At 53.1% G+C, this 15,430-nt stretch overlaps 1 protein-coding gene across 7 annotated transcripts in view; it reads left to right on the top strand.

Annotated features, from left to right (window-relative positions):
- CERK (ceramide kinase) overlaps window positions 1-15,430 on the top strand; it is a 53,985-nt gene that overhangs the window by 21,307 nt on the left and 17,248 nt on the right. For 5 of the 7 annotated variants that reach the window (XM_030760871.2, XM_089921469.1, XM_022596945.3 and 2 more), the window contains 5 exons: window positions 2,558-2,671; window positions 3,409-3,531; window positions 8,439-8,564; window positions 10,649-10,712; window positions 12,945-13,090. In XM_030760871.2, the coding sequence (XP_030616731.1) occupies window positions 2,558-2,671; window positions 3,409-3,531; window positions 8,439-8,564; window positions 10,649-10,712; window positions 12,945-13,090 (573 nt within the window). The remainder of the gene's footprint in view (window positions 1-2,557; window positions 2,672-3,408; window positions 3,532-8,438; window positions 8,565-10,648; window positions 10,713-12,944; window positions 13,091-15,430) is intronic. The other 2 variants (XM_089921468.1, XM_089921470.1) reach the window with 2 other exon arrangements.

Here is a 15,430-nt window from a genome sequence, read left to right as displayed (position 1 = left end):
TGGCCCCAGGCCTGGGCTCAGTTTGCCCCCCTCTCTCTGTGTAGAGAAGCGTTGCTAAGGGTTCGCGTGAACCCTGTGGGTGCGAGCTGGTGGCTCTCAGTCGGCGCCCCTGCCTTCGGGAGACGTTGGCCAACGTCTAGCATGTTGGGAGGGGAGGTGCCGGCATCAGTGGCTGGAGCCCGGGCGTGCTGCTCAAACCCTACGTGACGGGCCGGCCCACTGCAGAGGGGTGCGGACTGGGGGGCCTGGGCCAGGGAGGCTCCCAGGGGGTCGGGCAGCTTTCGAGCCCTCCTCTGCTTCAGAGGTCCCCACCTACCCCAGAACATTTTGCTCAGACGTTTGCTTCAAAGGGGTTGTTGGGTTGTTACTTTACAAAGAGAGAGGGGACACCCGTGAGCCTTGGGCACTGATCCTCTGACAGGGCCACCCACAGCCAGCCCAGTGGCCCCGAGGAGGGTGCACATTGCGAGGGCGACTCCAGAGGGCGGCCGGAGCAGCTTGGGCAGCGGGGAGTCAGCAAGGGACGTGCCTTCTGTGTACAGAGACTGGCCCGAATCAGGTGGGGCGGCCAGGCTGTGGGGCGAGGCGGCCAGCCGTGCTCTGGGCCCCTTCGTCTGCCAGTGAGTTCTGTCCACATGCGTTGCCGGGATCGATTTGGCCACCGGCCAGGTTCAGTTTGGTCTGGAAGTAACTCTACCGCGTCTCCTCTCATCACATGATCTTTTACAGGAGACTTTGGCTTTTTATCTAATCCCATATGCAGTGCAGGATTATGCAAAATGCAAGCAAAGGGAGAGAAATGCTAATACTACACAGAAAACGAAAGTGACCCCCAAGTTCCCACCATAAACTCTGTGCAAGATGCTCCTCTAAGAATATCTATTTATGCATCCATGAATTTATAATTTATACCTGGTGCGCTCACACGCGTGCACTGCCGTGCTGGGAAGCCTCTCCGTGCCAGCATGGGTAGGTTGACCAGGGGACTACAGTGTCACTCTCGCCTTAGGGGACAGCCGGTGGCCTCCACTGTGGCCTGTGATTGATTCTTCCAGTCAAACTAAATTCACAAGACTAGAGGTTGCTAATTCATAGACCCTTTCTGCGGGTTACCCTGTGAGTCATCCGTAACTTTTCAGGAACTCTCTGATTCTCGATGCCTCCTAGCTAGACATAAGGGTTTTGCAGAACAGGGTGTGACACTGACCTGCAAACGTGAAGGGACACGTGGCAGGGTGCAAAGGAACGTGGCCTCGGGGTCACCGGGCGAGGGAGGCCGAAAGGAACCTGTCTCGTGCTGGACCCCTCTCACCCTGATCGGGTAGCTTCCAAAACCCCTCCCAGTTTGACACGACGAGCCCTGTGTGTTGTCGTGAAGTTCAGGCTGAGCTCCTGGCCCAGCAGACGGAGGGGCCGATGGAGGCGGTCACTCGCTGAGTCCTGCTTTGGAGGTCCCCGCCCCAGGCACAGACTCACCCAGGACGGCCTCCAGCCAGACCCCAGGCTTCTGTTGGTGTCATTCCTCAATTGACTAGGGATGCAGATAGCGCTGATGTTTTCACGTCCCCGTGGATCTCTGTGCCTTTTTCGAGAAAGTAATTGTGTATCACCACCTGTTACGTGTAACAGCAGTGCGCGTATAAAATAGCATATCCTCCTTACCTGTTTTTGTTTTTCTTCTCACCCGAGCAGCAGATAAAGCTTTGGGTGAGCTGAATGTAGCGGAAGGTGGGGAGAGCTATACTGCAGGTTTTACAGCCAGCCTGGGGCCCGGCCAGGAACTGCCGTGCTCGTCTGTATAAAGGCAGATGGTGACTCCCACCAGCCGTCACTGGTGGGCTTTGAGAACGCAGCCTGTCCACACTGGGGGCTTGTCTTCCAACTTCTCCGCCTCCCAGTTCCTGTGCTGGCCTCGGAGGGTTCTTTCTGGGCCCCACTTGCCGTTACAAGCTGTCACCTCACGTTTCCCACAGCTGTTTGTGTGTCCAGCCTTACCTGGAGGCCTTACCTGGTGGCATCTGCAGGCCCGCAGTTATGACTGGGTTTCCCATGGTAGAGGTTGTCCTGTGCTGTCATCCCTACGTCCACCCAAGTCTCCCCTTTCTCCTCCTGCATCCTAGGGGATGGTTGGACCCACCAGGCCTTTCTAGAGCCCCCTACCCGCCCCCTACCCGCCCTGCCTTGGTGTGGCCCTGACTCATCTGCACACTCTGGGCCTGGGTCTGTTATGTGCGTCTTTCCCAATTGATTTCTGAGCCAGACTGAACACAGGCACTGGGTCTTGAACATGTTTCCCCAAATTTAATACAGGAGCTGGCCTGGAAAATTGACAGCCTCCATTTGGTGACTGTGGATAAGACATCCCATCTTCTGATGACATAGAGTTTCCCAAACTTATTTAGCTCTGAATTTTAAAATTACGTATAACTTGTCCTCTTCCTTTTGGATATCTGATGAATTTTAAAGCAGAATGTTTCCCAGCACTTTGGAGTGGCATTCCTTGTGTTCACGTGAATTCCGTGAACCCTCTTGACGTGAGAATGTGGTGTTTTTACAGATGCCTGCTCTGTGCCTATTTCTGAGATCATCACCGTTGAAGAAACGGACATTAATGGGAAACACTACACCAGTGGAAAATGGCAGAAAATGGAAAAGCCTTATGCTTTCACAGGTAACGTGGCCTGAATGTTCCTCAGTAATTCCATGCAGGTTACATGAAAGGGAACTTTTTTTGTCACTTGTTTAACAAACTCATTGTGTCCTTGGTTTACCTTTATAGAAAGGTCCTTATATCATTTTTTCCAAGCTCTACTTTTATTTATTTTTTATTTATTTTTGGCTGCATTGGGTCTTCATTGCTGCACGGGCTTTCTCTAGTTGCGGCGAGCGGGGGCTACTCTTCGTTGCGATGCGTGGGCTTCTCATTGTGGTGGCCTCTCTTGTGGCGGAGCACGGGCTCTAGGCACGTGGGCTTCAGTAGTTGTGGCACGCGGGCTCAGTAGTTGTGGCTCACGGGCTCAGTAGTTGTGGCTCGCGGGCTCTAGAGCGCAAGCTCAGTAGTTGTGGCGCACGGGCTTAGTTGCTCCGCGGCACGTGGGATCTTCCCGGACCAGGGCTCGAACCCGTGTTCCCTGCATTGGCAGGCAGATTCTTAACCACTGTGCCACCAGGGAAGTCTCAAGCTCTACTTTTAATATTCATTTTTTTTCTTATTTTTTTATTGTTTTTTTTTACGTGGGTTAAAAGAACTGAGAAATAGGATCTTTTCCCTAATATACCTTGGAAGTTACTAGTCAGAAGGAAAGGGGACCATTGGGGCGTTTTGAGTGTGAACCTGGGGTTAGTGTGAGGGGAGTGTGTTCCCCGGTCCACAGGGCCGCAGGCTCACGGCGTGTGTTCTCTGTGCAGTGCATCGTGTGAGGAGGGCCCGGCAGCACCGCTGGAGGTGGGCGCAGGTGACCTTCTGGTGTCCTGAGGAGCAGCTGTGCCACCTGTGGTTGCAGACCCTCAGGGAGCTACTGGAGAAGCTGAGTACGTGCGTGGTTTGTATTCAGCACAGCTTCCTGTAACCAAGGCGGATGTCATGAGTCGCTGTGGTTTTTGAATGCTTTACTGATTAGAGGACCACGTGGTGTGGTGCCCAGAGCCTGGCCCCCAGGGCGCTGGTACCTGCACTGATAGCCGCGAGGCTTGGGGCAGCCCCTTGGCTCTCTGGGCCTGGGTTTCTTTTCCTGGAAAATGGGGTGACAATGCCTGCACTCGGGTGAATGGAGGATTAAACCAGGTGCCTGGGGCAGGCATCTCTGTCCCCCTGGGGCGTGTCTGACCATCTGAGCTGTGAGTTATTGCCGTGTGGCCAGAATCTGTCTGTCACACTTAACGGTAGGTGTCAACTCATTTTGGGTCTGGAACACTATTTCGTGTTGTTTGGGTATGATCTTTTTTTAAATCAAAGCATAGTTGATTTACAGTGTTGTGTTAACATCTGCTGTACAGCAAAGTGACTCAGTTACACACATACATGTACCCTTTTCCGTTACGGTCTGTCCCCGGATATTGAATGTAGTTCCCTCTGCTCTGCAGCAGGACCTTGCTGTTTATCCATCCCGTATACAGTAGTCTGCCTCTGCTAACCTGTTTGAATATAATCTTCATACACAGCCTTCAACTGAGTGCAGGCGTCAGCCATAGAAACGAAAGAGCATGTGTTTAGGTTGGTTTTATATCTTTTAAAATTAATTTGGCCTCTAGATTAAAAAAGGGTGAATTATAATTTGTTTGAAGAAGGTACTTCCCACACGGCAGCTTCAGAGAGACTTCCCGGCTTGGAAAAGCACGCGTTTGGCTTAGCATCTGGGTGGCGGGACTTGGATTCTGCGTTTCGCCGTCTGATTCTGTGGGACGGGATGTGGTCTTTGGTCCCCCCGCCGTCCATCTGACCAGTGCGTCCTGACCTCTCCTTCCATCTCAGGTCACTGGCACTCTGTCCTCTGCTTGTCCGCTGGGCTTCTGAGCGAGTCTGGTTGGGAGGCTGCCTCAGTTCCTCTGCCGCCACCTCCCCCTCCTCCTCACCTGCTCTGTCCTCGGTGGTTCTCCTGAGACTTTGAGTCTTTGGAATAGGATGGTTCTGGAGGCTCAGACTCCGAGAGGAAGCCCTCTGAACCTGCGCCCCACTGAATAATGGGACTTTTTCCACAGCCGTGCATCTGCCATAATCTACTCGTATCTAAAAGTACCCTGTGATTCAGCTTTCCGGCTGCTCCGTCCCTTTGTGTTACTACTGAACGTTTAATTGAGGTATAACTCGACACAAAGAAGTTCTCACCCACTGAGCGCCCTCGGGTAACCGGCACACAGATCGGGAGACAACGCTGCCAGCCCCCTGGGGCCCCAGGGCCCCTGCCGTCGCTGCCCAAAGGTGACGATCACCTGACTGCAGACACCTGGGCTCGTTTTGTACTCGTGTGGTCGGATCACAGCCGACACTCCCGTGTCTGGCCCTCCGGCAGCTTGTCGTCACGTGCGGGGCAGGTGGCCCGTTCTCTGGGCTGCGTGGTGTTCCAGGGGATGAGTGTCTGGTCGTTTATGCAGCCCTTTCACCGTTGGTGGCCGCTGGATGGCCTCCTGACGTGGCCGTCGTGAGCGGAGCTGTTCTGAACACTCCCGCACGCGTCTCCTGGTGCACGCGTGGGACTGGACTTGCTGGGCTGGTGGCGTGTTTGAGCCTCAGTGCACGCGGCCACACTGCCTTCCAAACTGGAGGTCCCGGGGCCACGCCCACCAGCAGGGGACCGGAGCTCTGCTGGTCCCACACCTTAACCACACCTTTAAAATTGTACACTGGTGGGTGTAAGTAGTCTTGCATTATGGTTTTAATTGGCATTTCCCTGATAGGAATGCATTTCTCAACTTCACTGGCTCTGTGTATGGGCCATTTGGAGATCCTCTTTTATGAGGTGTCTGTCCCAAGTCTTTTACCCATCTTTCTGTTGGGTTGTCTGTCTGTCTAAGTGATGTGTAGAAATTCTTTACATATTGTAGATCTGAATCTTTCATTGGATTTTTGAATTACAGGTGCCGTCTCCCACTGGATGGCTTGTGTTTTCGCTCTCTTCGTTCCATTCTTCTGATGGACATTCTTACTATTTACGTAGCTCTGTTTATCTTTTTTAAAAACTCTGTGGCTAGTTTGTGTCCTATTTAGGACAGCTTTTCTGCTCCAAGGCCACGAAGATGGTTTCTTCTAAAGCTTTGTTCTACCTCTTGCTTTGAGAGCTACAGTCCCTTTGGAAGTGATGTGTGTATGCAGTGTGAAGTAAGCGGTCACGGTTCACGTTCCTTAGATATAGATACCTGTCTCACCCCACGCCATCTGTGGGAAAGCTTGTCCTTTCCCCACTGCATCGCGGTGCTATTGTTTTGTTTTTTTATTTATTTTTTGCTCACATGTAGACATTTAATTGGATTTTATATTTCACCTTGCATCCAATGACCTTGCTAAATTCATTGATTAATTTTACTAGTTTGATGATTCTTTTTGTCAGCTGTGAATAATGACTATTCTGTTTTTTCCGTCTCAGTTCTTATGCCTTTTTCTTCCTTTTTCTTACCCTTCTGCCCTGGTTTGGACCCTCCAGTGCAGCGGGGAGGGTCTTTGTCCTGATCTTGGGGGAAACTTTTCAACATCCCACAGTCGAAAATGATGCTTCTTAGGTTTTTTGTTTTGTTTTGTTTTTGTCTTTTGGCCACGCTGCGTGGTATGCAGGGGTCGAACCACGTGCCCCCTGCAGTGGGGGCAGAGTCTTAACCACTGGGCCGCCAGGGAAACCCCAGGTTTTTTTAAGTAAGTTTTTAAAGTCCAGATTAAGGAAGTTCCTTTCCAATCCTAGTTTTCTGAGAATTTTTAAAAATCATCATTGGATGTGTAATTTGATGAGTGCTTTTTTCTGCATCTATTGAGATGATTGTATGGTTTTCTTCTTTTTGAGTTAACGTGTTGAAAAACATTGGTTTCTCCTCGTATTTTGTATAAAAGCCTTTGTATTCCTGGAATAAGTCCTACTTGGTAATGACGTGTTTGCCCTTTTTGTGCATTTCTGGATTTGACTTGATGTTTTGTGTAGGATTTTCTCACCTAGGCTCAGGGGAGAAATAGACCTATGAGTCTCCTTTCTGTAAACGTGCTTGTCTGGCTTTGCCGTCAAGCTTACAGCGGTCATGTACGCAGAGTTGAGAAGTGCTTCTTTCTCTTCTGTCGTGTGGAAGGATTGCGGGAAGGCTTCTGTTAATGGCTCAGTTTCTTTATTAGATAGCAGGCTATTCAGATCTTCTATTTGTTGTGTCACTTTTGGTAAATTGTATTTTTTGAGAAATGTGTCTCTTACATAAAATTTATTGGCATAAGTTTAATAACTCCTTTCACTTGTAGTATTTGTAGGTTCTGAAATGTCCTTTCTCATTCCTGATATTGTTAATTTGTGTTTTTTCCCTTTTTCCTTTTATCAGTTTTATTTAGGGACTTATCAATTTTATGACTCTTTTCAAAGCATAGACTTTTGGCTTTGATTTTTCTCTATTGTGTGTTGTCTTCAATATTTTATTAGGAAGATTTTCAAGCCTACAGAAAAATTGAAAAAATTGTACCGTAGACATTCATACCCCCACCGCCTACCTTCTGCAGTTGTTAACATTTTGCTGGTTTTGTTTTGTCTGTGTCTCTCTGCCCGTCCATTAGTCAATGGTACGTTTGCTGTGTTTCCCAGTAAGTGACAGACGTCAGGGCATGACCCTTCAGGCACTTCAGCACGCGTGTCATTACCTAGAGGTCAGTACTTGTTTTCAGTTCGGAGGTAGAATTTACATACGGTGAAATGGACAGATGGTAAGTGTAAATCAATGAGTTTTGAAGCATACGTGTACCCATGTAACCCAGACCCCGTAAGACTTAACACCACCCCAGTTTCCTCATGACCCTCCCCTGCCGGTCCAGAGACGACCACCAGTCTGCTTGTTTCTTTTCGTCATTGTTGCCACACGTTAGTTCTGCCACATAAATGGAATCACGTAAAAGGGGCTGTTCTGTGTAATTCTTCCGTCTCTCAGCATCATGCTTTTGGTATTTATTCACGTCGGCTAAGTGTCATCGGTGAGCTGTTCCTTTCCGTTGCTGAAGGATGCTCCTTTGGTCACGTTCTGTGTGCCCAGCCGTCAGTTGGTGGACGCCTGGTGGGTCTCCACGTTTTGGCTGCTGTGAATGGTGCTGTCGTGAGCGTTCGTGTGCGGGATTCTGTGTGGACCCAGGGCTTCGATTTTCTTGCTACCTTTATTGATTTGTTGGTTAAATTTGGTTTTTAAGTGTCAGAATCTACGTGAACCGACCCAAGCAGAAATGTGGAGGTTGCTATAAGAAAATAGGGTGTTTCAGGAGACCTGGGTGTCGGCGGTTAGCCGGGCCTCTGGAAGGGACATCCTGCCATCCTTCCGTCTCTCCGTCCATCTCCAGATTGAGCGTTCCCTGTGCCTGTCCGTCTGTCTTTCTCTCCCAACGCTCCGTGCTGTATATCTACTTCTCTCATTTTCTGCAGACTCACTTTCCTTCGCATGAAGAAGAATGAGGCTGCTGCTCCCAGCATTTACACCCGGTAGGACTCACTCCTCATCAGGAGAGAGCGTCCTTCTCTGCCAGGATCCTGAATCCCCGGGGCTGCCAGCCCCCTGGCCGATGTGCAGGGCACCTGCCTGATCTCACGAGCTGTGCTTTTTCTCTTTTCAGAGATGAGGAAGCTCTTGAGCACCGTTCTTTACCTTAAAAATGCTTTTTGTCAGACACCACTAGGCGGCGCTCTAGAGCCGTTGTGGTTTGATTTTGCTCAGCAACACAGTTCTTCACTTCGATCACGTACGTCCATTGTGACCTAGGCGGTGTTGCTGTCTTGCAGCGTCTAGACCAAAGCACTTACTGGTGTTCATCAATCCGTTTGGAGGGAAAGGACAAGGCAAGCGGATCTATGAGAGAAAAGTGGCACCGTTGTTTACACTGGCCTCCATCACCACCGAGATCATCGGTAAGGCGCAAAGTCTCTGTAGAAGTAAATTTGAGAATGACTCAGATATGGTCACCGGGGAAGATCCTTATTGGATTAAGATTTTTTTTTTTTTCTGGGGCCATGCTTCGCAGCTTGCAGGATCATAGTTCCCCGACCAGGGATTGAACCCGGGCCCCAGCAGTGAAAGTACCGAGTCCTAACCCCTGGACCGGCAGGGAATTCCCTGTTTAAGATTATTTTAACAACCTGGAATCTTGGGGTTTTTGGCATACCAGAATGAGAAGAATACAAAGTAAAGAACGTAGACTGTTCTAGCCAAGTATTAGCATATAAAGCACTCAGGAAAAACACTAAGGATAAAAGGACAAAGGTTATGGACAGAAAATTCTTGCAAGAGATACAAGCAATCAGTAAGGCTTAGAAATCATTTCACCAGTAAGTGGTATTTTTAAGAAACACGATGCAATGCCACGTTTGCAGTAACGAGTTTCAGAGCAGGTTCTAGATGCTGGGAGGGTGTAGGGAGACGGTTTCTCCCTTCAGAGATTTGAGGGTTTTGTGTAAACTTATTAAAGGGCCACTTGGCAGTGCGGGTCAAGAGCCTCAAAAAGGAGGGGGTTTTTATCCAATCTTACAGTTTTCTAAACTTTCCTGAGAAAGCCATCAGCTGTACACAGAGGGCGAGGTACACAGGTGTCCGTTGCCTCATTTTTATAAAAGCAAAACACCGGGAGCCACTTACCCTGGAACAGGAAGCATAAAGATACAATTGTGGTGAATCTGAAGGAATAGTATGTAGCTCTTTAAAATGGTCTTTACAAGGAATTTTTAATGATGAAAAAGGGATTGTGATAAGATGTTGGGAAAACAGGGACACAAAATTGTGTGTACAAGTGAATTTCAAGAGCGTTTTTGTTGGGACTTCCCTGGTGGTCCAGTGGCTAAGACTGTGCGCTCCCAATGCAGGGGGCCCGGGTTCGATCCCTGGTCAGGGAACTAGATCCCACATGCTGCAACTAAAGATCCATATGCCACAAATGAAGATCCTGCACGCGGCAACGAAGATCCCACGTGCCGCAACTAAGACCCAGTGCGTCCAAATAAAAAAATTAATAATTTTTTTTTAAGAGACTTTTTGTTACAGTGAGTATACAGACTATGGACTAACATTTTCTTTCTTCTACATTTTGGTATATTCTGTAATTTTCCAACTCCCTTGGATAATAAGGGAAAACTATAAAATAGAAGACATAATCTCTTCCAAAAAAAGTTATTATTTGTTGGCAATTAAATGCCAAGAATGTGGGACTTCCCTGGTGGTGCAGTGGTTGAGAATCCGCCTGCCAGTGCAGGGGACACGGGTTCGAGCACTGGTCCGGGAAGATCCCACATGCCGTGGAGCAGCTAAGCCCGTGTGCCGCAACTACTGAGCCTGCGCTCTAGAGCCCGTGAGCCACAACTACTGAAGCCTGCGTGCCTAGAGCCCGTGCTCCACAACGAGAGAAGCCACCACAATGAGAAGCCCGCGCACCGCAACGAAGAGTAGCCCCCGCCCGCCGCTACTAGAGAAAGCCCGCGCGCAGTAACGAAGACCCAACACAGCCAAAAATAAATTAATTAATTAATTTTTTTAAAATGCCAAGAATGTGATGTCCTACCCAGTAGAGTGTATTCTGAGAGGTCCTGTTCCCCTGAGGTCAGCATCCCTGTCCATGAAAGGAATTTGGGTAAGATCAGAGGAGGAATTTCTTACAGGAAACCCTCCTGAAGATTTTATAGGACCTCATTTTAAAAGCATGGTTTACTTGCCTTTTTTTTTTTTTTTTTTTTTTTGCGGTACGCGGGCCTCTCACCGCCGCGGCCTCTCCTATTGCGGGGCACAGGCTCCGGACGCGCAGGCTCAGTGGCCACGGCTCACGGGCCCAGCCGCCCCGCGGCACGTGGGATCTTCCCGGACCGGGCACGAACCCGCGTCCCCTGCATCGGCAGGCAGACTCTCAACCACTGCGCCACCAGGGAAGCCCCGACTTGCCTTTCATTTTAAAGAGGATTCACAGACTTGAGTGTAAACTCTCTAACGTAACATGTTTTTTTTCCCACAGTTACTGAGCGTGCTAACCATGCCAAGGAGAGTTTATATGAGCTCAATATAGACAAATATGATGGGTAAGTAAGCGTCTTTCGTCTGACTAATAGTCAATTCTCATCAAGTTTTACCCATCTGTCTTCATTTTATTCACTCCCTCTCCTTACACCTTTTTTCCTAGTTGTAGAAGTAAAATAAACCTTCTTCTAGAAAATTAGGAAAGGCAGAAACGTTCAGTCGTGTTCTTCTCCTTGGAAAACCACCGTGTAATAGTTTTGTTTTCCTTTTCGGTCTTACCACCTACGTACAGAAAGTTTTTCTGTATCGTTTGAAAGTATGTTATAGACATGATCAGCTTTCGTCCCTAAATATTTGTGTATATTTCCTAAAAGCAAGGATATTCTCTTACAGAACTAAAACGCAGTGATCACAACCAGGAGATTAGCACTGATACGAATGCCGTTACCCATTTGCTGTCCGTATCAGACTCTGCCCGCTGTCCCATTACTCCCTAAGGCAGAAGAGCCCTGGATCGTACGTTGCCTTCAGACTCAGTGGGTGTGTCTCTAGTCTCCCGTGACCCGGACCAGATCCTCAGCCTTCTTGGTGTGGCTGAATTTTGGGAGAACAGGCCAGTGCCTTTGCAGCATGTCCCTTGGTTCTGGGTCTGTCTGAGGTTTCCTCTCGGTCAGGACCCGCTTGTGCGTTTCTGGCTGCGACAGTGCAGAGTGGGTGCCGTGCTCGTCCCCGCAGGAGGCACCGGCCCCGAGTGTGACTCTGCATCTGTGTTGCGTCTGTACCTGCTGGCATGTCAGCTCCTGGAGAGCCAGCCTCCTCTGCCTTGTGCACAGCTGTCCCCGGCGCCTGGCACAGGGCTGGCACGCGGCAGGTGCTCCGTGAATGAACAGATGAGGCTGGGGAAAGGTGGTGAGGATCCCCGGAAAGCTTGTACATAGATGTCCTATAGGCTCGGGTGTTTTGGAAAGATACTTTTGTTTTATTTATTTTGTTTATTTATTTTTGGCTGCATTGGGTCTTTGTTGCTGTGCGCGGGCTTTCTCTAGTTGTGGCGAGTGGGGGCTACTCTTTGTCGCGGTGCGCGGGCTTCCCATTGCAGTGGCTTCTCTTGTTGTGGAGCACGGGCTCTAGGCACGCGGGCTTCAGTAGTTGTGGCACGTGGGCTCAGTAGTTGTGGCTCTTGGGTCTAGAGCACAGGCTCAGTAGTTGTGGTGCACGGGCTTAGTTGCTCCGCAGCATGTGGGATCTTCCCGGACCGGGGCTCGAACCCGTGTCCCCTGCATCAGCAGGCGGATTCTTAATCACTGCGCCACCAGGGAAGCCCCGGAAAGATACTCTTGAAAGCTGCGTGGCAAGTAGCAATGAGGATTGGACCCAAGGAAGCTGCCAGAGGTTGTGGGTCTTGGGCAAGAGCTGGCTGGACAGTGGCAGAGGCAGCAGGGCTGCTCTCCAGGACGTTTGGGGGAGAATCGGCTGGTCCCCGTGACCGAGTCCTCACCAAGTGTCATCAAGCAATGAGATGAGCTGAAGCGGGTTTTGGTATGGGGGATGTCAGCTGAGCTGTGGGCCCCCTCCAGTCGGGTCAGCGTGAAGGCTAAGGGGCAAGCTTTGTGACCAGGAGCGGCGGCGTCCTGAGTGTCCCTGTGCCCCATCCCAGGGCCCCAAGAAGGCTCTAGGGTCTCAAGTGGAAAGCTGTGCCACTGGGGACCTCAGGCAGTGTGAAGAGCCTCCCTGGAGGGGGGAAGGGTCAGGGAGGCGGATTAGGGTCACACGGCGGGAGTGGGTCATGAGTGGGGGAGGGGTGGGGGAGCGTCAGGGAGGGAAGAAGCCACGTCTCACCTTCCCAGAGGCCACCTGCCCCAGAGGCCGAGTTCCGGAGACCTTGTTCGGGGGCTGGAAGGCAGAGGGTAGAAGCCTGTTGAGCCCATGTTTTGTCTGCTTGGTTTTCGTCAGCCTCGCCTGCTAGGGAAGGAAGGGGCATTCGCTGCAGCTTGGCCCCAGGCCCTGCCCTTCACCCGGTCCCCCAGGCCCTGCCCTTCCCGACCTGTCAGAGCCTGGCCGTGTGGCTACGGCGGGCATCAGGAGCCTCTCCCTGCAGGGCTGGGACGCAGACACGGAGGGTCTGAAGAGGTCTGCCGCGGGAGCGGGGAGTGAACTGAGATGGGTGGGGACTGTGCCGGCCGACGGGGCACGGGCACAGCTGCGGCCTGGGTGGCAGCTCGGAGGCCAGCGCAGGAGGGGGCTGGTGGTGCGGGGTGGGTGCGGAGGGCCTGACCCCTGTGTTCCTCCTGCAGCATCGTCTGTGTGGGCGGAGACGGCATGTTCAGCGAGGTCCTGCACGGCCTGGTGGGCAGGACGCAGAGGGACGCCGGCGTGGACCAGGACCAGCCGCGGGCGGCGCTCGTGCCCAGCCCGCTGAGGATTGGCATCATCCCTGCGGGTACGTGGGCCGGGAGGGGCCACCCTTGGGTTTTCCTTGAGGCTCATCCCTTTATTTCAGGTGCGCTCTTCTCTCCACGCACCTGACATAGGACCGCCGCTGCATGCGGGAAGGGGTCCTGCTGTCCCCCCGGACGCCTGCTTCCTGCCCGGCGCTGGGGGCGCGGTCCTTGCTCTCAAAGCGTTGGCTGTTTGGCAGTGGGGGGGATGGGGGAGGCCCAGAGCACAGTGCAGGACAAGGGGAGCCTGGGGGGCAGGCGGTGTCCTGGAAGAAGTGACAGGCACCCGGGGGGGGGGCTGCGCGTCGGGGCGGGAGGCCTCGGGGTGTGAGCGGGACGGGCCGGCCGTGCCGTGTCCTGAGGTGGCCGGCTCGGCGTGTTTGGTGTCTCCGGGAAGCACCCAGCTCTTAGGAGAGTCACAGCATTAAGCCGGCGGGGGGGGGGGGGGGGGGTGAAGCCGGGGCTTTGCAGACCACTCAGCGGAAGGAGGCACCCTCCTCACCCTGTGTCTGGGCCACAGCGGCAGGGACCCTGGCAGGCCAGCTTCGGGTAGACATCCGGGTTCTCCGATGGCTCTGAGAATGGTGCTGTCACCCCATTTTCTGGGTGACGATGCGGGGTGCCAGGGTCAGGTTGCATGGTTGCCCAGAAGGGCGTGGACGGTGGGGCTCGGAGGCTGCCCTGCCCCACCTGGGAAAGTCTGTCCTTCTCCACCTGCCCCAGTATTGTCTGTGTGTTAAGGACGTTCCGCTCAGTGGGTCACGTGTTTTCCAACTTCTCTGCCAAGCTAGGCTTTTGTCCTTTAACCTTGTACGTGGTGTTTCTGGACTACGTGAATTTTATTTTTCTACATTCTAATCTGGTTTTCCTTTATGCCTTTTGTCACCATTTGCCTGTGTGGCTCTGATACCTAAAACCCTGGGCTGTTAAAATGGTCGAAGGGCGCACGAGCTCAGGCCAATGCCACACGCCGGGAGTGCCCCCGGGCAGGCGCCCTGCTTCTCCACGGCCTGGCGTGGACCGGGTCTTGCTGTGGGGCTCAGCAGACACACGGACCAGCATGGCAGGAGAGGGTCTCCAGTAGCGGGGCAGGGTAGAGGAGACGCCGCTGGCCTGGGTCTGGGTGAGTGGCTCGCAGGGGCTCCTTCCAGGGGGGGTCCCAGGAGCCTTCCTGAGACATGGGTGAGGGGCCGGGCGCAGAGTGACGCGTGCCAAGGGTCCCCTGGGGCAGCGGGTGGCCGTGGGAACAGCTGTGCGCTCAGGCAGGGGGCTAGAGGGACTGCGGAAAGGCCCTGGGTCAGGCTCTCGTCTTGAGGGCCGCGTGGGAGACCACCCTCTGCGTTCCGTTCTAGAGCAGCGGCGGGTGGGCTGCCCGGGTCCCGGGTGGACGCTGGACATCGGGTGTGTGGTCGGCTGTGACTCGGGCACAGTTTCAGGCGCAGAGCCAGCGGGACTTGGCGAATCGGATGGCGCAGCCAGCCCGAGCCCGCCAGCAGGAGCCCCCTGGCACTGGGCTGTGGGCACTGGCCGTGGAGCTCAGGGACAGTGTGTCGGGGTTCAGAGCTGGGTGGTCCTGCCTGGGCCTGCTCAGGTCTCAGGAAGGCCGGCACAGCGGGGGTGGGGAGACAGCAGTGCCCAGACTGTGCTTGCAAGAAGAAGGGCACATGCCCGCTGCCTCTGCCCTGGACCGGATGATACAGCTTCAGGGAGGGCCGCCTCCCACGCGGGGCCTCAAGGAGGGGGAGGCTGCAGGTGGCTCTGGGGCACAGGGGCTGGGGGTCAGGAGTCTCCTGACGCTCGAGATGAACCAGATCTTACGTCTGGAGCTGGCGCTCCCTCTGGGTTAAATAAAGTCTTCACCGCACAGAGATCACTGGGGAGGTACGTTGTCCCCAGAGGGGACAGTGAGCTGTCGGAAGCAGTACTGAATGTTAAACAAGCGAGAAGTGGTGTTTTGGGGACGAAAAAGAATCAGACATTCTCCTGCCCTGAAGCGGCTGTCTGCTGGTGCCCCGGCCGCCAGCCCAAAGCACGGGGGTCCACAGCCCGCAGGCACCCCGTGCTCCGTCCATCCGTTCCCTCGGTGTGTCCTTGTGCGTACGTTCTGCTGGCCTCCTGGGGGCCGGCCTCGCTGGGGGCCTCGCGAGGGAACATGGCGGGGACGCAGGGAGTCCACGGGGAGAGACAGGTGATGAGCATGAAACAGAGAGGGCAGAGCAGTGGGGCCCGGGGGAGCACGGTCCGGACGGGCACTCAGATGCCTGAAGGGCGGGGGACAGCGCCCTGCATCTGGGGCACGATGTTCTGGGCCGGAGGAGCGGCACAGGCAGTGACCCTGAGGC

Source organism: Delphinapterus leucas, chromosome 11, assembly GCF_059928025.1.
Source record: "Delphinapterus leucas isolate spDelLeu-1000000601 "Yukka" chromosome 11, BTC_Dleu_Yukka2, whole genome shotgun sequence".
NCBI lineage: Eukaryota > Metazoa > Chordata > Mammalia > Artiodactyla > Monodontidae > Delphinapterus > Delphinapterus leucas.
This window is presented reverse-complemented; position numbering and strand designations above follow the sequence as displayed.